Genomic DNA, 23,490 nt, shown 5'->3' with positions numbered 1-23,490 from the left:
TATGGGCCCCTTTGCCCACCTAGGCTGCAAAAAAGTGTCACACATCTGGTATCCCCGTACTCAGGAGAAGTTGAGGAATGTGTTTTGGGGTGTCTTTTTACATATACCCATGCTGGGTGAGATAAATATCTTGGTCAAATGACAACTTTGTATAAAAAAATGGGAAAAGTTGTCTTTTGCCAAGATATTTCTCTCACCCAGCATGGGTATATGTAAAATGACACCCCAAAACACATTCCCCACCTTCTCCTGAGTACGGAGATACCAGATGTGTGACACTTTTTTGCAGCCTAGGTGGGCAAAGGGGCCCATATTCCAAAGAGCACCTTTCGGATTTCACTCGTCATTTTTAACAGAATTTGATTTCAAACTCCTTACCACACATTTGGGCCCCTAGAATGCCAGGGCAGTATAACTACCCCACAAGTGACCCCATTTTGGAAAGAAGAGACCCCAAGGTATTCGCTGATGGGCATAGTGAGTTCATGGAAATTTTTTTTTTTTGTCACAAGTTAGTGGAATAGGAGACTTTGTATGAAAAAAAAAAAAAAAAAAAAAAAAAATCATCATTTTCCACTAACTTGTGACAAAAAATAAAAAATTCTAGGAACTTGCCATGCCCCTCACGGAATACCTTGGGGTGTCTTCTTTCCAAAATGGGGTCACTTGTGGGGCAGTTATACTGCCCTGGCATTTTCCAGGGGCCCTAATGTCTGGTAAGTAGGTAAATGACCTGTGAAATCTGAAAGGTGCTCTTTGGAATGTGGGCCCCTTTGCCCAGCTAGGCTGCAAAAAAGTGTCACACATCTGGTATCTCCGTACTCAGGAGAAGGTAAGGAATGTGTTTTGGGGTGTCATTTTACATATACCCATGCTGGGTGAGAGAAATATCTTGGCAAAAGACAACTTTTCCCATTTTTTTTATACAAAGTTGGCATTTGACCAAGATATTTATCTCACCCAGCATGGGTATATGTAAAATGACACCCCAAAACATATTCCCCAACTTCTGCTGAATACGGAGATACCACATGTGTGACACTTTTTTGCAGCCTAGGTGGGCAAAGGGGCCCAAATTCCTTTTAGGAGGGCATTTTTAGACATTTGGATACCAGACTTCTTCTCACGCTTTGGGGCCCCTAAAATGCCAGGGCAGTATAAATACCCCACATGTGACCCCATTTTGGAAAGAAGACACCCCAAGGTATTCAATGAGGGGCATGGCGAGTTCATTGAAAAAAAAAAATTTTGGCACAAGTTAGCGGAAATTGATTTTTTGGATTTTGTTCTCACAAAGTCTCCCTTTCCGCTAACTTGGGACAAAAATTTCAATCTTTCATGGACTCAATATGCCCCTCAGCAAATACCTTGGGGTGTCTTCTTTCCAAAATGGTGTTATTTGTGGGGTGTTTGTACTGCCCTGGCATTTGAGGGTCTCCGCAATCATTACATGTATGCCCAGCATTAGGAGTTTCTGCTATTCTCCTTATATTGAGCATACGGGTAATGAGATTTTTTTTTTCCGTTCAGCCTCTGGGCTGAAAGAAAAAAATGAACGGCACAGATTTCTTCATTCGCATCGATCAATGTGGATGAAAAAATCTCTGCCAAAAAAAGAAAAAGGAGGGGAAAGGCGTCTGCCAGGACATAGGAGCTCCGCCCAACATCCATACCCACTTCAGCTCGTATGCCCTGGCAAACCAGATTTCTCCATTCACATCAATCGATGTGGATGAATAAATCATTGCCGGGATTTTTTTTTTTATATATACAAAGTGTTTGCCAAAGTATATGAACACCGCCACCTCCTCAGCTCATATGCCTCGGCAAACATATCTTTTACTGCAGAGGAGAAATCTCGTCTTGCAGCGCCGCATACACCGACTTGCGTGTAATCTGACAGCAGCACAATGCTTCTGTCCGAATGCACATCAGTGCTGCAGCTGGTCGATCGGTTGGTCCACCTGGAAGGTAAAAAAAACAAAACAAAAAAGAAAAAACCAGGCCGCAAAGCAATAACTTTATTAACTTTAGAACAGAACATATTAACTTTTTTAAACTTTTTTAACTTTTTTACTTACCGGTAATTTTTTTTTTGTTTAGTTTTTTTTACCTTTATAGAACAAACCTCTCCTTCCCCATGGGACAATGTGCAAAGCGCAAATCGCCCAAAGATGTGGCGAAGTACGTTATGCACTTTATCCCAGGTGAAAGGAGAGGTTTGCAGCAGCTGAGAGTAAAAGGGCCCTAATAGCCCTGTGTGCCTGTCCTGTGAGATGCAATCCCTATGCTAGGTGTACCTGTGTGTGGTACTTCCGGAAACACTCTCCATAGCATAGGGCAGGGTGGTCAGCACAGTCAGGACAGAAATAGCGGGTGTCACGCCTTATTCCACTCCTGCTACAGACACGACATCTTTTTCGGGGTGACGGTTGGGTTGAGGTACCAGGAACGACACTGGGGAAATGTCGCTCGTGTAGACGGCTAACTACACTGGGGGATGGGGCCACGGAACCTCCTGGGTAAAGGAGGTTCTCGATGATCTCTTCCTGGAATTTGAGGAAAGATCGTGTTCTCCCAGCCTTACTGTAGAGAACAAAACTATTGTACAGCGCCAATTGAATTAAATATACAGACACCTTCTTATACCAGCGTCTGGTTCTGCGGGAAACTAAATACGGAGACAACATCTGGTCATTGAAGTCCACCCCTCCCATGAGCGCATTATAGTCGTGGACACAGAGGGGCTTTTCAATGACACGGGTTGCTCGCTCAATTTGGATTGTCGTGTCTGCGTGAATGGAGGAGAGCATGTAAACGTCACGCTTGTCTCTCCATTTCACCGCGAGCAGTTCTTCGTTACACAAGGCAGCCCTCTGCCCCCTTGCAAGACGGGTGGTTACAAGCCGTTGGGGGAAGCCCACGCGACTAGTTCGCGCGGTGCCACAGGCGCAAATCCGTTCTAGAAACAAATGCCTAAAGAGGGCCACACTTGTGTAGAAATTGTCCACATAAAGATGGTACCCCTTGCCGAATAAGGGTGACACCAAGTCCCAGACTGTCTTCCCACTGCTCCCCAGGTAGTCAGGGCAACCGACCGGCTCCAGGGTCTGATCTTTTCCCTCATAGACACGAAATTTGTGGGTATAGCCTGTGGCCCTTTCACAGAGCTTATACAATTTGACCCCATACCGGGCACGCTTGCTTGGGATGTACTGTTTGAAGCCAAGGCGCCCGGTAAAATGTATTAGGGACTCGTCTACGCAGATGTTTTGCTCGGGGGTATACAAATCTGCAAATTTCTGGTTGAAATGGTCTATGAGGGGCCGAATTTTGTGGAGCCGGTCAAAAGCTGGGTGGCCTCTGGGACGGGAGGTGGTGTTGTCGCTAAAATGCAGGAAACGGAGGATGGCCTCAAATCGTGCCCTGGACATAGCAGCAGAGAACATGGGCATGTGATGAATCGGGTGCGTTGACCAATATGACCGCAATTCATGCTTTTTTGTCAGGCCCATGTTTAGGCTGGGCATAAAAGCTTCCCGGGTTGGCGGATATAAATTGTGTGGCATACTGGTTGGTCTCTGCCACGACTAAGTCCAAGAGCTCCGCAGTCAAGAACAGCTCAAAAAATCCCAGGGCCGAACCGATTTGAGCCGTCTCAACCCGAACTCCAGACTGGGCGGTGAAAGGGGGAACTACAGGTGCGGCTGAAGTTGGTGACTGCCAATCAGGGTTTGCCAGCACCTCAGGGATTCTAGGGGCTCTACGGGCCTGTCTTTGCGGTGGCTGCGACGGGGTAACTAGTGCACGTGCCACCGTACCAGCTTCAACTGCCCTTCTGGTGCTCGCCACGTCACCATGTTGTACGGCAGTGCTGGTACTAGGTCCAGGGAGGGCTGCGCTGCTGGTGTATGCCTCACCACGTGATCCGGCAGCGACAGCCCCACTCTGCTGCTCTTGAAGCGGATCCTGCATAACCTGTGGTCTAGCGACATGGGGCCGGGTACGCCTGGTGCTGCCAGGGACCTCCACCTCCTCGTCCGAACTTTGGGTCAGAGAGCCACTGCTTTCCACAGGTTCATATTCTGACCCGCTAGATTCATCAGATGAGGGTTCCCACTCCTCATCCGACTGGGTCAGAATCCTGTAGGCCTCTTCAGAAGAATACCCCCTGTTTGACATTTTGGACTACTAAATTTAGGGGTATTCCCTGAGACTACCCAAGAAAAAAAGCAAACCTGTCTTACAAAGGGGAGGCTAGCGAAGTACCGGAGGCCGCTGCGGTTGATAAAAAATATCAAAACTGATTTTTTTATCGCCGCAGTGCGTGTAAAATGAATGTGCAGTGATCAAAAAATATATATTTTTTGTCACTGCGGTGGGGCGGGCGTGGGTGAACGCACGTGTGGGCGACCGATCAGGCCTGATCGGGCAAACACTGCGTTTTGGGTGGAGGGCGAACTAAAGTGACACTAATACTATTATAGATCTGACCGTGATCAGTTTTGATCACTTACAGATACTATAAAAGTACAAATGCTGATTAGCGATACGCTATTCAGCGAATAAAAGTGACTGCGGTGCGGTGGGGTGGGCGCTAACTGACGCTAACTACCTAACCAAGGGGCCTAAACTATCCCTAAAACCTAACAGCCAATACTAGTGAAAAAAAAAAAGTGACAGTTTACACTGATCACTTTTTTTCCTTTCACTGGTGATTGACAGGGGCGATCAAAGGGGTGATCAAAGGGTTAATTGGGGTGCAGGGGGGTGATCAGGGGCTACAGTGAAGTGTTGGTGCTACTCACAGTTCAGTCTGCTCCTGTGCTGGATCCAACCGACGAAAAGGACCAGCACAGGAGCAGAGAAGCCATATAACAGATCATATTTACTAATATGATCTGTTATATGGCTTGTGATTGGATTTTTTAAAAATCGCCAGCCTGCCAGCCAATGATCGTTGCTGGCAGGCTGGTGACTAACTTGTTCTTTAACTTTTGCCGGCCCGCGATGCGCATGCGCGGGCCGGCTTGGAGCGAAATCTCGCGTCTCGCGAGATGACGCGTATATGCGTGACTGTGCGCAGCGCTGCCACCTCCGGAACGCGAATCTGCGTTAGGCGGTCCGGAGGTGGTTAATATCTGTGTGGGACCACACCAGGGTTGCCAACCAGATTATTTTCTTTCTTTATTTTGAAAAGTTATCCAAAAATCACGGACAGCCAACACATTTTACAGATAAAGTGGAGAACCATAATGAATGATAAAGACCAAGGGTTTGTCCAAGACTGCAAGAACATGGCAACATGCTTTTAAAAACGGCGCCACGCCTGTCCACAGACTGTTTGTGGTATTACAGCTGAGCCCCCCAATTAAATGGAGCTGAGCTGCAATACCAGACAACCCATGGACAGGTATGGTGCTGTTTTTGGAAGAAAGCTTCCATGTTTTTTTCTAATCCTGGACAACCCCTTTATAATAGAGGCCTATCGCTCAATATAGTAAAAACTCATTACCAGGATTTTACTGGGAACTGCAAACATAGATTTCCACCAAAATAGTTTGCTCAGGTGCTAGTGGCTTAAAAAATAATAATAGACAAAATAGTTTCTTATTTTTACAGTTTTCAAGAATTTTGGCCCAACCTCTGGGACCCCACTAACACAGAGAATGAAGAGGACAGTGAATAGGATCAAGGACACAAGTGGATGGGATCGGCTGCTGATTCTTCCACAGCCAGGTGGCCGGGAGCCTCACTCTGCAGATAAAAAGGCTATACTAGCTTTGCATATCCTTCATTCATAGGATTGGTTGGGGTTCTAGAGGCTGGACTTCCATTGATCATAAAGTGATGGCATGGCATATCCTACTGGTATGTTATCACTTTAAAAGAACGGGGAAATGCTTCTGATTCGGTCCTGGTCATCACTATTAAGCAATATATAACCTAACAGTATTATAGTATGTGTATGAAGATGATGTACCATGGTCTACTGCTCTGACTAAGGGTGGTTGTCCACCAGAAAAACGTAAACAAAATTGTTTCACATTTTTTCTATAAGTTTTAATACTAAATATAGTAAGATGGATTTTATCTGAGTGCTGAGAAAACTTATATTTTCCATGGTCTACTGTACCTGGAATCTGAGGATGATGGTCCATATGAGGCCAAGGGTCAGTCTGTGGTTTCCATCGACAATATCATGAGATCCCATGTTCTCTAGATGGACCCTTTGTTCTTTCAAGAACTGCAGAGCTTTATCAACATTCTCCAGACAATGGATGCGCATTCTTCCCTTGGTGGGCTTGGGCTGTGAAAAAAAATGCCAGGGACATTGCAATATAAGAAGTGGGCATGAGATCAACAAATTTCCATAAGGAAAAATACAAAACGATGAATCAGTCAAGTGTAAAAGCTATAGGATACGTGTAGCTGTGTTATGAAACTGATCTGTAAGCCACCTTGGAAACCTTCCAGTTATGAGTGGATTTTCAGGTGTACGATAATTATCCCCCAGCCAAGACTAATACCAGGAGATGAGCAGACCTGGCTTTCCCACTTATTGCAGGTCACGGCACAACACTGATAATTGCACAAAATAGAAAAAAAAAGAAAGATTTTTTTTTGTTAAACACTAGTCACAAACTATAGGACTTATTAAAAAGTGACTCTAGGAAGAGCGGAAGCCAACTGTGCATTCTTGGACAACCATTCTTTGCCAGCCACAGCTTAAGCTGGCCATAAATGACAATTGATAAAGGGGGAAAAAAAGCTGAAGGCCCCTGAGACCCCTGCAATAAGCAGTACAAAAGACATGCCATTGTATTTGGGTGAACACCAGAAAGCACAGTGGTCCCTTTATTAAAGAGGACCTTTCACCACTTCTGACATGCCTTTTTTATTAGCTTCATTCTGGAGCATCTATTCTTATGGCTCTATGTTATACCATTCCTTTATTATTTCTACTAGAAGTCATGAATTAATTTTTTTTTTTTGCAGGGCTACGGAACGGGCATACTGATGCAGACAGCACACAGTGAAATGAATGGGTCCGCATCCTATACGCAAAAAAATAAAAAAAATAATAATAATAAAATGGAACGGACACTGAAACAAACAACGTTTGTGTGCATGTAGCCTAAGACTCTATGTTGTGCCCTTCCTTATTTCTACTAGAAGTTATGAATGAATTGCTAGCAGTCTGCAGTAAGGGTACAGAGGGGAGGTATCCAGTTTGGGGAGGGGGGGGGGTGTACCTGCACAGTCTGAATATGGCAGCACTGATTGGATAGAGTGAGTCTGTGCAAGTACACCCCCCAACTGGTTACCACCCATCTGTACCCTTACTGCAGACTGCTAGCAATTCATTCATAACTTCTAGTAGAAATAATAAAGGAAGGGCACAACATAGAGTCTTAGGCTACATGCACACGAACGTTGTTTGTTTCCGTGTCCGTTCTGTTTTTTTGCGGATAGGATGCGGACCCATTCATTTCACTGTGTGCTGTCTGCATCAGTATGCCCGTTCCGTAGCCCCGCAAAAAAAAAAATAGAACATGTCCTATTCTTGTCTGTTTTAGGCATTGTTATCATGGATGGCATGGATCCGCAAAAAAAAACCACGCAAAACACATACGGTCATGTGCATGTAGCCTTAAGAATAGATGCTCCAGAATTGTTATAACATGGGGAATGTTAAAACATACATGTCAGGAGTAGTGAAAGGTCCTCTTTAAGCTGAACGGCGGGGATCTCAAAGATCCCAAATCCCGAACAGCTATCATTCTACGATCTGTGAAGGTTCAAAGTGTTTGACCCCCCCCCCCCCCCCCATGAATTTGAATGAAGATGCTGCAGTGCTGATTCAGCACTATGGCCCCCATACTGTTTTTCAACTCAGAATAGAGCTCCCGGGTCACTTGAATAGCCCAGCTGCAGTTCCCTGCACAGCGAGTGGACCATCATGGTGGCCACTTCATTTTGATATCCAAGTCAAATTCCCTCACTTCACAAGATGAGAATACCCCTTTAAAAACTAGTAAAACAGATTTCTCTGATAATATGGCTTTAGAATCAATGTTTGTGCCGCACTCCCCCTTTCCTGGAATGTTTAATAAAAAGCGCTCCTTCTAATTTTTTAGCATCCACTGACCATTTAGCCAATTTTTTTTTCTAGAGTTAGTCAGAAACCTCTTGCAGTAACGGCTTCCATAGTGCGCTTTACAAACATGTTGAGATGATGAATAGTGTAGGCATTGTGTAGACATGTTCCATATCCACTGATAATAGGGCTATCTTTCACAATGCTTTCATGTTGCACAGTGATTCAGACAAATCTCACAAAATTACTGGGTGTAGGAGCTAACCCTATCTTTTAGGAGGACATGAACCTTTTCTACTGCTGAGCTAATGAGCAATGTCTTAGTGAGTAAATTTGTAGAAACTGAGGTTCTGTGTAAAGATGATCATGTGTCTCTAGAGCTGCACATTATCTAGAAATACCAGGGCCATAATGGTTGTTTGTTAGTACAGTGGACAATGCTGCTTTTATCCAAGGCTCGTAATGACCATTCAAACCATATATTACAGAATGAGGCTTATTTTAGATCTGCAGACCTCAATTATGCCAGACTACTGAAATATTGCTGTAACATGAATAAACTGAAATGAATGGTAAGGATCTACTATGGTGATGATACTTGGTAATGAGTAGTAAGGATCTACTATGGTGATAATACTTGGTAATGAGTAGTAAGGATCTACTATGGTGAGGATACTTGGTAATTAATGGTAAGGATCTACAATGGTGATAATACTTGGAAATGAATGGTAGGGATCTACTATGGCGAGAATACTTGGTAATGAATGGTAAGGATCTACAGTCGTGGCCAAAAGTTTTGAGAATGACAAAAATATTAGTTTGCTACTAAACTGCTTTTAGATCTTTGTTTCAGTTGTTTCTGTGATGTAGTGAAATATAATTACACGCACTTCATACGTTTCAAAGGCTTTTATCGACAATTACATGACATTTATGCAGAGAGTCAGTATTTGCAGTGTTGGCCCTTCTTTTTCAGGACCTCTGCAATTCGACTGGGCATGCTCTCAATCAACTTCTGGGCCAATTCCTGACTGATAGCAACCCATTCTTTCATAATCCATTCTTGGAGTTTGTCAGAATTAGTGGGTTTTTGTTTGTCCACTCGCCTCTTGAGGATTGTCCACAAGTTCTCAATGGGATTAAGATCTGGGGAGTTTCCAGGCCATGGACCCAAAATGTCAATGTTTTGGTCCCCGAGCCACTTAGTTATCACTTTTGCCTTATGGCACGGTGCTCCATCGTGCTGGAAAATGCATTGTTCTTCACCAAACTGTTGTTGGAAGAAGTTGCTGTTGGAGGGTGTTTTGGTACCATTCTTTATTCATGGCTGTGTTTTGGGGCAAAATTGTGAGTGAGCCCACTCCCTTGGATGAGAAGCAACCCCACACATGAATGGTCTCAGGATGCTTTACTGTTGGCATGACACAGGACTGATGGTAGCGCTCACCTTTTCTTCTCCAGACAAGCCTTTTTCCAGATGCCCCAAACAATCGGAAAGAGGCTTCATCGGAGAATATGACTTTGCCCCAGTCCTCAGCAGTCCATTCACCATACTTTCTGCAGAAGATCAATCTGTCCCTGATGGGGTTTTTTTGAGAGAAGTGGCTTCTTTGCTGCCCTTTTTGACACCAGGCCATCTTCCAAAAGTCTGCCTCACTGTGCGTGCAGATGCGCTCACACCTGCCTGCTGCCATTCCTGAGCAAGCTCTGCACTGGTGGCACTCCGATCCCGCAGCTGAATCCTCTTTAGGAGACGATCATGGCGCTTGCTGGACTTTCTTGGACGCCCTGAAGCCTTCTTAACAAGAATTGAACCTCTTTCCTTGAAGTTCTTGAGGATCCTATAAATTGTTGATTGAGGTGCAATCTTAGTAGCCACAATATCCTTGCCTGTGAAGCCATTTTTATGCAACGCAATGATGGCTGCACGCGTTTCTTTGCAGGTCACCATGGTTAACAATGGAAGAACAATGATTTCAAGCATCACCCTCCTTTTAACATGTCAAGTCTGCCATTTTAACCCAATCAGCCTGACATAATGATCTCCAGCCTTGTGCTCGTCAACATTCTCACCTGAGTTAACAAGACGATTACTGAAATGATCTCAGCAGGTCCTTTAATGACAGCAATGAAATGCAGTGGAAAGTTTTTTTGGGGATTAGGTAAATTTTCATGGCAAAGAAGGACTATGCAATTCATCTGATCACTCTTCATAACATTCTGGGGTATATGCAAATTGCTATTATAAAAACTTAAGCAGCAACTTTTCCAATTTCCAATATTTATGTAATTCTCAAAACTTTTGGCCACGACTGTACTATGGTGATAATACTTGGTAATGAATGATAAGGACCTACAATGGTGATAATACTTGGTAATGAATGGTGGGGATCTACTATGGTGATGATACTTGGTAATGAATGGTAAGGATCTACAATGGTGATACTTGGTAATGAATGGTAGGGATTTACTATGGTGATGATACTTGGTAATGAATGGTAAGGATCTACTATGGTGATGATACTTGGTAAGGGATTTTTGACATGGCCCAATGATTGTCCAGTGAAAATATGGTATTGATCAGCCGACAAATGAGCAAACCTTAAAAATGCTGGCTTGCTGGCCACATTTAAACATGGGGTGTGCAGCCAACATAATGTATAGAGGATGAACAAGCACATAAACTAATCATTCATCCCCCAATAGTTCCTATCGGCCTGTACAAAAGCGGTTTAAATGACTGTTTTGTTCAAGGGGGGCCTGGATGTATCTCTGGAGTGTAATAGAAGGGGTGATAACAGACCCCGAAACACGTTTGGTGCTAGGATCCCCCCTGATGGACATTGATTTTCCGTGCTAAAGTATCACAGATACCCGGATTAACTGTCTCACTGCAGACCTTATGCGCACTCCAAAAGGACTTTTCTGAGGAGTATCATACCCTCATCCACAAATCAAATCCAGCGCAGAAAAAGGAGCCTGCAATATCCATCGAGCGCCGGCTCTTCTACTGATAGAGCGGCGCCTACGAGACAGAGAGGGGAACGAAACTCATATGTGATATCCCTGAACTCAAAGTACCGGCAAAGCAGCGGAATAAAGCATTTCAACTGAACAGTGAGTAATAGCGGGACGCCGCACAACTAAATCACTGTATTGAAAAACTGAGATTTCATTTCATTTGTGGAGGATAAGTTATATTTGGGCTATCAATACCCTAAAGAATATTTCTACAGTATATCCAAACTCAAAGTTGGAGGAACATTTATTTACAAAGACTTTTTATCCCCGAACAATCAGAGGCGATCTTATTCCTATATATATTTTTAGACTATTAGGAATCTAGTTTTATATCCATATTTTAGTATATTTATATGGATTTTATGTTATGGTGTTTTAATGGTATTAAATGAACTGTCTATATGTTTATATGTCTTATTGATAATAAATTGTGAGGTTCCTTGTATTCTAGAGAGTGCCCAGTATCTTTTTTCATTTTAATATTATTACAGGTTATAGTTTTTAGATATCTGGAGAAGTCGTTGATCCAGGGAGTTATTGTGATTGGGAGTTGGGACAATTGGCTTCCACCTCATGTTTTTTTTTTGCCTTCCTCTAGATAAACTTGCAGGATAACAGGCTGAACTGGATGGACAAATGTCTTTTTTCAGCCCTACAAACTATTATGTTATATTGTTGCTTGGTGCTCATTACAGCTTCAAATCTGGCTGTGTAAATGGACCCCATGATTTAAACTGAAAATAATAGGGTATCGGAGATTCCAGGAATTCAGATTATCTGCAAATGTCCTTCTGGAACTGCAGCAGAATACAGGGGTTCACTTAAATCTTCCCCCTCTTCCCCCAGCAAATCCTAAAAATTGTTCTAGGAGAAAGTTGGCAAATAGAAAATATTAGTAACTTTGGCTGTGTCAACCTTCTCGCTGCCAGTTTCTCCCAAAGATTACAGATGACTACTGTGGTCCCAGCAGCAGAACATTGTATTTTATTTGCTGTGCAATGATGTCATCCACAACGACACATGACCCCAGAAGACAGAGATATTAGGGCAGTATGGACATTATTGTCATGTCACTGGTTGGGGGATAGACATAGTAGTGGTGGCTGAGGGACTAGAGCAGAGAATACGAGAAACTGGAATTACTTCTATTACAAAGTTTGTGATGTGTCACTGAAAAATAGTTTGTCAGAGTGACGCATATCCTTTTTTTTACCAATCAGTTTTTTTTCTAATTGTAGATTATTTTTTGATATTCTACTTCCTGAACATGATCATGGGGGCAGTCATCTTTCTGTTCTCTCTAAATGTAGTTATGCTTTCCAGCAGCCAAATGAACCACAGACACAATGGTCGGGAGGGGACCTCAGTGACTTCTATGGGAGAGTTTTCTGGGCATGATCTGTGACCTGTTCAGAGGGAAGAATAGAGAAGCTGTGACAATCAACTATTGTGAATGGTGGATCCTGTGTTATCTATATATAGGTGATATCAGTCATTCTACTCCTACCTGTAAGAATAAGTGGATAACTACAGAAAAGTAATCTGAACAGACTAAGCGGTGCCTATTATTAGGCTTAGTGGTCAGTGCAAATACTGCAGAATAATGTGTTTAACGTGATTTAAACCATAGGTCATTTCTGATCACATGTCCCCTTTATTATTTTAGCCCCTTTGCTTGAAAACCCTTTTATCCCGCTGCATAGGAACACAGTATTACGTGAATAGAGCGATTTTTAGTCCAGTAGAAGAACATTTGCTTTTACATGTTACATGGCAAGTTTCTAGATGACAGATTGTAAATTGTGGCCTACTCATGTTTTACACATGGAGGGAAGACAGGAGGGCAGATATTTTAAGAACTGCCTCTAGTAGAAAACATGTAGTAAAATGGGTAGTGAGAAACCTCCACACCTCAGATTCTTGAGTGCTAAGTAAGGGAAGGAAATGCATCTACAGATAGCCTCATGTGAACAGTGAAATACTGTGTAGAAACCTGCCATCTACAGTCATCTCTGGGTGAGGAGACCACTTACAAGTCTTTCTCCGGAGAGAACCTCCAGTAGTTTGATAAGCATCCGCCCATCTCGAAGGTCTGCGTACAGATCAGTAATTCTGCAGGAAACACGGGCCAGGTGGGAATTAACCCATTTTGTGAAGGTCTTCTTCTGGACAGCCTCACGTTCATCTAAAATACAGAAAATACAAAATGGAGGTCAATGGCTATTAAGGCTGAGCAAAGCTATATTCCTTGCAACTTCCAGACATCAATAACCCCATATGTGCAATATACATAAAGGTGTCCATTGGGTTCAGCCGAGCGTGTATGCTCATCTCCCGGGAGAACAAAAGCATCAGGCAAAAATATTCACTTTGCCTGATCCTTCTCTCATCTTTTGTCGGGGGAGAGCTGGGAACTCCCCAAAGACAATAGATTGTGGGTCGAACCCACTGTTCTCGTGTATGGGGGCCTTAAATTACATATATAATGAAAATAATGCATTTTTGACAAACAATTGAATTAACAACACATTTGAATCTAATTTTAACTTTAGAACTGCCTTAGATTGACCTTGGCTCTCTAATCAGTAAATTAAGATTTATGCATATTTGTGACATCCTCATTACCCTTTTTGTGTTTTTTTTTATTTAGCTTAAGCTCTTTGCAAAAAAACTAACAAACATTAAACTGGAAACCATTAAAGTGCTGTTGACAGATCTCAATATGTGCACAATCATCTGCTCTCATACTGTGGCAAAAATAGGTGAACATAAAGCAGCCTGGGAAGGTTGGGTGAAGACCTCACCCTGGCAGCCATGTTTGTGGTCACTGAAAGACTTGTTATAGGATAGGTTTAATAAGCTTACAGCTGTAGCAACAAGTAAGGCAAAGTATATGTGAAGCTGAACCCACGGTGCTAAATTTTAGCAAACTAAAATTTCTTCAGTAAGGGATATACATTATTGCACCTTTAGAAAAAAAAACTGTATAAACTTGATTGGAATCCAATGTACCTCATATACAGGCACATCTTAAACACACACAGTTCTTAAATATCTCAGATCTGCTGCTCATCAAGAAAAGTTGATGCTCGGTTGCCTTCAAGTAATGTGTTGGCATTAAGAAACAGAAATCTACCCAATGAACTATAGTACAGTAACTCCATTGTGTTGACCGAGCAAGAAAACAAATGCCATAGCAAAGGAAATTCCTTCACTTCCTCCTCTGCTCAGAGTCCAAGGGGGAAGAGCACACGCTCCTTCCATGGGTGAGGTATTTGATGTGGAGGAAGGCAGAATGTCAACCATTCTCCAATAAATATCACAGCAATAACTCCAGATTCCTGCCCAGTTATAGGATTTCCATCTCCAGGCATCTCGGCTTTATGAAATGACTAATAAAAATTTGAATAATCATGACTGGGATCAGGAGATGGCCTTGTCTCATCTCACAGCCAACATAGGCACTACTATAAACATCTTAACTATAAAGCTGGCCAGACAAAAGGAGAAAACTGTGGGCAGAAGAAGCTGGTCTGGCCAACTGCTATGTCTCCTGATGCCCCCATACACATGCATGTTCAACAGAGCATGCATGGTTAGAAAACCATTGCCAGACACTTCTGACAAGCAGCTCATCATCCCAAGGACAAAAAGATTGGGCACATTGAAATCCAACATGTACGACCGTTCTTTCCTCTCCCGACATCTACTGTTGGAAGGCCCCCATACACATTAGATGCTAGCCTGGGCCCATCCCACCAAAATCAGTGGGCTTTAATGACATGCGTCTAATGTGCATAGTCAGATACTGTCTTTGAATGGTCCTCTACTCTAACATTTTTAATTAGTTCTACCTTTATCTTGAAGGCTTGGCGACTCTGTCCCGAAGTCCTCCTTACCCTAGGATAGCGCTGGCGGCTGTTAGCAACCCTGGTGGTAGTCACAACAGCGCATTACAGACTACCGTTTTCTTCTACGGGCAATATGGGTGGAAGTAGTAATTTAAGAGATGACATAAATCTTGGATAGCTGTTGGCGCAACTATCCCCCCCCCCCCCCCCCCCCCCCGACTCCCCCAACACATAGCTTGGCAAGGCATGGAGTTGGTTTCAAGGTGGAGAGAGGAAAATGGTCACATCTCCCATGGCAACAAATGATAAGCCGCACTGAAATCCAACAGGTCCAATCCAGCAAATTTTGGGGGACCTCACAACATATTAGTCAGCCAGTCCTGGAAAAAGTAGTGAGTACAACCAACTTGCTATAATTGTAATTTGTATGAGCACCTATAGGGGTCCTCCAATATCAGATTGGGCTGGATTTGACCTCAGCGAACTGTTTGGAAGTAGCTCCAGCACTAGAACTACACAGCTCTGTCCACTGTTTATTGCTTTATAGCAATAGGTCGTCAATTGTTAAGTCATGGAGAACCACCCTTTAAAAAAACAATAGGCATCACCACAGTCAAACTATAAGAAGACATTCACTAATGTTTGAAACATGTTTTCCCCTAAAGGTAAAAATGGAAATGAACATGCAAAGTAGAGCAGGAAACCGAAGAACATGTAACGGTTGGACTGAAACTGCAGCATATGACGGTTATCTTGCAGTAACATGAGGAAGGAAGCTGCCTGTAAGGAAGGCAATAAGGTCACACAACAACTCCGCCAAGGTCTGATTCCCCATTACTGATTTTGAAAATGCACAAGACCTACAAGAACAGCCAAGATCTAGACATCGTATAACTAGACTACTAATGAGTAACCGCGGAGCATGCTCCTCAGCTTAGAGCAGAGAAATGTTACCCGTGTCAAAGGTCCTCACATCTGATTCTATACAATCCTGCACCGATGACTGCGAAAAACTCTGAAAAGTCTTATGTTTTATCTGAAACATAAAAGCGTCTAATTTTACACTGCATTTGTACAGTATGTGAGCAGTCCTGGATACATGGTTCAACCACTGTAATTCTATTACAACACATGAGAATATGTTTTTTTTCACCTTTTGCATCGCAGAAGGCAAATTCTGCATAAAAATCCACAGCAGTATATTTGTGAACTTGTGAGTCTTTCAAATCTCCAGGAGGGAGATCTGGCAGGTTATTCTGGCACAGAGCAGCCTACTGGATCTCACAGGATCTGGCGTTGCCAGATTTTCTCTACTACATCATCGGATCCACACCAACTATAATGAGGTCTGGATGTGATCCGACCGCTTGCCGGGTTTCGGCCGGACAAAAACCATTGCATGAAAGAGCTGGCATTTGCTCCGGATAATGCTGCTGGATGTCCTTAGTGGAGATGCGAAGCCTTAGAACAGCAATCCCTCCTTTGGTCTCGTTCATGTCGTCGTTAAGGAGATCCAGCTGCCTGATCCAGCGTAAAATGCTGGCTGTTGGCCGGACAAAACAACTTTATGTCGGAAAGTGGCCGGATTACCACTGGACCTTATTACAGTCAATGGGGATCCAGCAACGGTGAATCCTGCGAGAGATCCTTGACAGAGATGTGAACGAAGCCTTAAGCCTGTATTACACTGGCAGATTTTCAGCCAGGTGATCGCCATCCTCTGGCAGTCTAATACTGCCGCCAATTACCTGATGAACGAGCATCAGGCAATCGTGATCTTTCAGCATGTTGAAAGATCAGGATTTTCTAGTGGCAGATCCTGCTGTCTAGTCATGATCTGCTTTCGGCAAATAACTAGTCAGTATGGGGACGAGCGATGGTATAGCAATCGCTCCTCTACATGCTGTGGAGGAGATCGCTGCATGTAATAGCAGCAGTCTCCTCCGCTAGCGAGGAAAGCTTCCTTCCCGACAATCGCCTGAAGAATCGGCTGGTGTAATACAGCCTTAAGAGACATATGGCATACCCACAGGATAGAAGTGAATGGAGAGAGTTGTGGACATGGGCAGCCATCTCTCAATTCACTCTCCGCCTGAATGCACCAACGACTGGCTGCCTCACAGGGTGGGATGATGGTCAGGTGACCCATGTTTTGGAGATAGGAGTGGGACTCATATCTATCAGATGGAAAATAACAAAAAAATAAGACCCTTCTGCCAAACACCTGCCCCCTCTCCCCCTCCCACAGCTAGCATCTACAATCGGATGCCTGTCTACATGCACTGCCAGCTCTTCTGCAGAGCACGGAGATCAAACAGTGTCACCCGCTGCGTGCGGAGTCCATCGCCTAGCAACAGCACGATCAGTCTGATGTTTCTTTTATTTCTCGGTGCAAAGACAATTCTTACAGGAACCTGATGGACTCCATCATTAAAAAAAAAGTTACCATGTTTCTAGATGACAGTTGCAAAGCAGATCTGTCCATTGAGAATACGTGCACAAATATTCAGAAATTTTACATATGTGACCACACGACATAGGAAATATACGGCATTTCTGAGGGATTATAACACTTGACAGGACCCTCATGTTAGAGGAACATCATCCCCAACATGTTGTGCGCATTCCTAGGATTATGTACAAGCTGCGTATCTTGACCTCCGGGTCTGCTCAGAATGAAGTCACTTTTTTTTGGTCAGAAACCAGAAATTTACTGGTTACCGTGGAAACTATGTGAAACGGCAAAACAAGAAAAGCACATGGGTGATATCTGCTGTCAGGAAGTCTATAACATGTGCTGCATCTCCATTCACATGGGGTCAGGAAATGTTCGGCATGTCACCCGAATGTCAGAATACTTTCACAGAGGAGTAGCCACGTATGACGGTTAGTGTTACTACCACTTATACCAGTCACATGCAATTTCCTGTGCCAGAAACTATCTAGATAAAATGATGAAACCCAGGCCCGTTGACATTGAAGTATCGTACAGATATCCATTTGCATCTGATAACCAGCCAGTAGAAGTCTGGACCTAATAAATAGCCTATAAGACGGGTGGTCTCGTTACTTTTGGTCACAGAAACATAGGCCCTGATTTATCATACCTTCACTCCAGAATTCTGGAATCAAAAAGTCGCAAAATACGGCTTTTGCAACTTTTTTTTGCGCTCGCTTTTGCAAAATGTATGCGATTGCGCAAAATTTTAAGACTCTTTGCATGTGTACACCACTCACACCAGTTTTGTAATATGGGTGGAAAAGTGGGTGCAGTTAGCTGTGTTAATGAGTTTCACTCCATATTTATCATTGAGACGCTTTTAAAAAGACGCAATCTCACTCCAGGAGGAGGGTGGAGTAGGAAAACTGGAGGAGCTTCTCTAGACAGATAAATTTGGCTTGTCCTTAAACCTATCAAACATGCAACATTTGATAAATGTGGCACAAAGTACTCCAACACAGACTGAAGAAAACTGACTTCAAATATTCTCCTAAGGGTCCATTCACATGTCTGTGGTGTGTTGCGGACCCACAAATTGCGGACCCGCAACACACCCGGCCAGCACCCGCTATAGAAATGCCTATTCTTGTCCACAGCTATTCTATCTTTTGCGGAGCTGCGGACTGGAAGTTCGAGGCCGAAACCCGGAAGTTCGGGGCCGCGCTCCGCAAATGTGGAAGCAGAGAGCACATAGTGTGCTCTCCGCTTCACGTCCGGGCCCATAGAGAATCAATGGGCCCGCACCTGTTCCGCAAAATTGCGGAACAGGTGCGGACCCTTTTGCGGACGTGTGAATGGACCCTAAAGATACATTCCCCTCCATAGGGCTGAAAAAGGTCCATATGGACCGAAACGTGGCTACTACTGTAGAAATTCCATGTCTTGCCTGGAACTCGCTTGGATATTTGTTGAATGCGAGTAAAGATTCAATATCATTGAAACTCTAAAACTGTGTGCCATGGAACTTTCCTCTGTGGTCCTCCAGATAGCACCTCCAGTCCAGGCGCATAGGGGACATTTCTACATAACCTCTCCTGATATGTTTGTTGTGGTAACTAATTCCATTCCCCATGTAATAATAATTATTAAAGGGGTTGTCCGGATTCAGAGCTGAACCCAGACATATCCCGATTTTCACCCTGGCAGCCCCCCTTAGCATTGGAGCATTTCATGTATCGCACAGGGGGGCCATAAGGCCCACACTGGTTCTTGTAATATTTAGGGTACATGCACACGTTCAGGATTCATGAGCGGAGCATCCGCACTTAAATCCGCATTTTTTCGCAGGCAAATCTGTGCAATCAATCCACATCAATTAGTGCAGATTTGCATGCGGATTTGGTGCGGATTTTACTAAGTGAATGAAGAAAATCCGGTCAGGTCAAAATGGAAAAAAAATCTGCATTGTGTGCACTGAGAATTTCAAATTCTCGTAGAATAAAATGTACATGACCTACAGTGCGGATTTTCCGCACGCAATCCTGATCGTGTGCATTTAGCCTTAAAGTACAACTGAAGGTTATAAAAATCAATTATGCACAGCACAAACTACCATCTAATCCAATAAAAGAAGGCATGGTGAGGTCTTCGAAAACAGTCATCTCTTCTAGAAGAAGAAATCAAATAAATATCCCAATATCATAAATCCAGGGAACAACGTGCCGAGGAAGTGAACGTGTGGTGAAAGGCAGCAGCTGCGGGGAGCGTTTCCTGTGAGTCTTGGCAGCCGCGGACAAACCAGAAATTGGAAGTTTATTTTTAAATTAACACAGAAATGAATCATAATCCAAAAATGGCTGGCTACGAGAAAGTGTGACAGAGGCCGGGCAGCAAGGAGTAAAACTCTCCCCACAAAATTTGCACAACTGCCCATGTCTGGGGCTGGGCACCCGAGTCTCTTCTCCTGTAAGGCTACTTTCACACCTGCGTTAGGTGCGGATCAGTCTTGTATCTGCACAGACGGATCCGCACCGATAATGCAAACGCTTGTATCTGTTCAGAACGGATCTGTTTGCATTACCATGAACAAAAAAAACTTTTTTTTCTTTTGTTCATGATAATGCAAACGGATCCGTTTTGACTTACACTGAAAGTCAATGGGGGACGGATCCGTTTTCAATTGCACCATATTGTGTCAGTGAAAACGGATCCGTCCCCAGCGTTTTGGTGTCCACCTCCAGCGCGGAATGGAGGCGGAACGGAGCCAAACTGATGCATTCTGAACGGATCCTTATCCATTCAGAATGCATTGGGGCTGAACTGATCCGTTTTGGGCCGCTTCTGAGAGCCCTGAACGGATCTCACAAGCGGACCCAGAAACGCCAGTGTGAAAGTAGCCCAACATATAACCAAAAACTCTTTTGGGGCGACTGAGTAAATTTCTACCTTTACCTCCCCATTCCAGAAAATTCTCCATATTAGGCCTCATGCACACGACCGTGTTTTGTTTCTGTGTCCGATCCGTTTTTTTTTGCGGATAGGATGCGGACCCATTCATTTCAATGGGTCCGCAAAAAACGCGGACAGCACACCATGTGCTGTCCGCATCAGTATGTCCGTTCCGTTGCTCCGCAAAAAAAAAAAATAGTGCATGTCCTATTTTTTTCTAGTTTGCGGACAAGGATAGGCATTATTACAATGGATCCGCAAAAAAAAAAAAAACGGATGCCATACGGAATGTCATCCGTTTTTTTTGCGGACTGCAAAACACATACGGTCGTGTGCATGTAGCCTAATTACGAGGGAGAAGGAAAATGACGTGTGCAATGTAGCACACCCACGTACAAGCTACTGCTGATAACCCAGCCATACAGAGCGCGTGTGCGCCAGAGAACATCACTTCCACAGAAGATCTGCCTCTACTACATGTCAATGATACACTGATAAAGGAGGTAACTGATTCACCTGCTGGATAGATAGCGGCATATCACACAAGGATCCTTCCAGCTCATTCACATCTGTGTATTGCAATGTACTGACACAAGTGTGCTCATGTGTCGCGTGTCAGTATTGTGATGTTTCAGTCTTTTTTATATTATTATTATTATATTATTTTTTCACTTGCATCAGTAGGGGCGGATTGGCAATGTATCTCACCGGGATAATTCCCAGTGGGCCAATTGCATTTTATATGCAGTGAGCCGCCAGTGATGTGTTACACTCGCACTTTAACACACATCGCAGGGCTCCACACAATAAATTTAAGGGCTACAATATTAAATCATTGCAGTCTATAGGAGAAGCGATCAAATGATCGCAGATTAAAGTCCCCTAGGGGGACTTAAAAATAATAATAATAAGAAAAAATAAGTTTGTAAAGCAATAAAAAAAAAAAAATACTAAAAATTCACAACAGCCGCTTTTCCCACTTTAAAAATAAAAGTAAAGATCATTATTGTTGTGCGCAAAAAATAAATAAATAATATATATATAATATATATATATATATATATATATATATATATATATATATATATATATATTCCAAAATGGTATTGATAAAAAAACAAAAAAAAAAAAAAACACTTCTACCAGTTTTGCTTTGGCTTCAACATGGGGCCACTTCTAGTTCCCCTGTGTATCAGTATTTTCTCGCATACTGCAGACCTAAATACTGATCCATTTTTAAAAGATCCAAGCGGAAAGGGAACAATACACCAGACATATAGCATGCTACATAGTGAAAAATAGGATATACCTGTAGAGCTATGGCTGTATAGAAATATGCATGGATGATGTTGAATCTGTATTCAGAATGTAATCTATACAGAAATAAAATGGATCCCAAAAATGCAAATAGGCAGCTAATTTCATCTGCGGCTCATATATTATAGTGGATGACAGAGGAATGACATAAGGATTCTTCCCTCTGGCTATTAAGACAGCAAATATATTGAAAGAGATCTGCAACAACTCCAGATGAGGAGCGGCCTCCAGCTGGGCGGCGGGGCATGCAGACCGGGAAGTCCAATTAAAATGGGGTGTTTTATAGCTTAGTACATGCTGTTATAAACAAACTGCTGACTGAATGATCGGACAGATGCTAATCCGCACTGACTGCTGAGCAACGCTCCTACTCTGTGTGGACTCTTCGTCCTTCAATGCTAGATAGATGTAATAGATGCCAATTAGGAAACCATACAGTATGAGGTCGGTGTAAACCAGGTGTCATTACAAGTTGTACCCTTCCTTACTGCAATCCCCTGGTGACCAACGGCTCACAAGTGGGGAAAACCCTGTTGCAGAACAAGTACGTCCCCCCTTCCAGCTCAGGATGCCCTGACACAGCATAGGCGAAGGGGCAGGCTAAAGTTACAATGTGCTAGTGATTTAGGATCCTCCATGATGATACATTGACGATGACCATGATGAGTCATGTACATATCTGGTAAATTCAGAGCAGCCTGCAGAACGGGCTTGGACATATCCCAGGAGGCAAGGTGTATAGAAAATTGCTTTTTGGGCTGTTCTTTATTAACATCTAAGGGTACTTTCACACTAGCGTTTTTCTTTTCCGGCACAGAGTTCCGTCACAGGGGCTCAATACCAGAAAAAAACTGATCAGTTTTATCCCCATGCATTCTGAATGGAGAGCATTCCGTTCAGGATGCATCAGGATGTCTTCAGTTCAGTCATTGAACGGCATTTTGGACGGAGAAAATACCGCAGCATGCTGCGGTATTATCTCCAATCAAAATTCCGGATCAGTTGCCAGAATGCCGAATCCGGCCTTAATCTACATTGAAATGTATTCGTGCCGGATCTGGCATTAAAAATACTGCTATGTGAAAAAAATATATAAACAGATCCGTTTCTCAGGACGGCATCCAGAGAGACAAATCCGCTCTTGCAATGCATTTGTAAGATGGATCCGCATCCGGATCAGTCTACAAATGCTGTCCGTTTGCATGCAGATTGCGGGATCCGGCAGTCGGTTCCGGCGACGGAACTGCTTGCCGGATCACTCTGCTGCAAGTGTAAAAGTAGCCTTTTATAGTAGTATTAGTATTTTATAGCTTGGCTAAACTTCAAAATCTAAAACCTGTTCCTGGAGTGATCCACTGTATTTCCTAACAGCTGTACAACAATGTATCCACCCCTGAGGTGAAAAAGCAAAGGAAGAATACAGCCCAAGAGGTGCCATATACAGCTGTAAATGGACTGGAGTCCAGGGGCTAAAGGGGATTGGTGCTCCGTACCAAACAAATTGAGCAATGGGCCAAAATGGACTACAACAAGAATCAATTTACTAGGAGACACTTAACTGTTATGAACAACCTTTGGGGGTAATTTTTTTGTATGATTGCTTTTTATTATATGCTTTTTTTGGGCTAAAAATAATTTTTTTGAATTGGTCTTTATTGAAAGTTTTCAGCAGTTTTTGTCCCACAGGGTGAGGTTTCAGCCTAGCTGCAGAGTTTCTTGGTTTCAGGTTACTATGTTGCTGTCCTGATGGAGAAGTATAAGGCTCCATTCACACGTCCGCAATGTGTTTTGCGGATACACGGAGACACGGA

The 23,490-nt window shown here is 43.3% G+C and overlaps 1 protein-coding gene across 3 annotated transcripts in view; it reads right to left on the bottom strand.

The window, feature by feature from the left end:
* SPTBN1 (spectrin beta, non-erythrocytic 1) overlaps positions 1 to 23,490 on the bottom strand; it is a 184,297-nt gene that overhangs the window by 68,370 nt on the left and 92,437 nt on the right. For all 3 annotated transcript variants that reach the window (XM_040429744.1, XM_040429745.1, XM_040429746.1), the window contains 2 exons: positions 13,156 to 13,307; positions 6,137 to 6,310 (listed from right to left, as the gene is read on the bottom strand). In XM_040429744.1, coding sequence (XP_040285678.1) covers positions 6,137 to 6,310; positions 13,156 to 13,307 — 326 coding nt within the window. The remainder of the gene's footprint in view (positions 1 to 6,136; positions 6,311 to 13,155; positions 13,308 to 23,490) is intronic.

The sequence above is a fragment of the Bufo bufo genome, chromosome 4, assembly GCF_905171765.1.
Source record: "Bufo bufo chromosome 4, aBufBuf1.1, whole genome shotgun sequence".
NCBI classification, from domain to species: domain Eukaryota; kingdom Metazoa; phylum Chordata; class Amphibia; order Anura; family Bufonidae; genus Bufo; species Bufo bufo.
The sequence above is the reverse complement of the archived record's forward strand: the minus strand, read 5'-3'. Positions and strand labels throughout refer to the sequence as shown.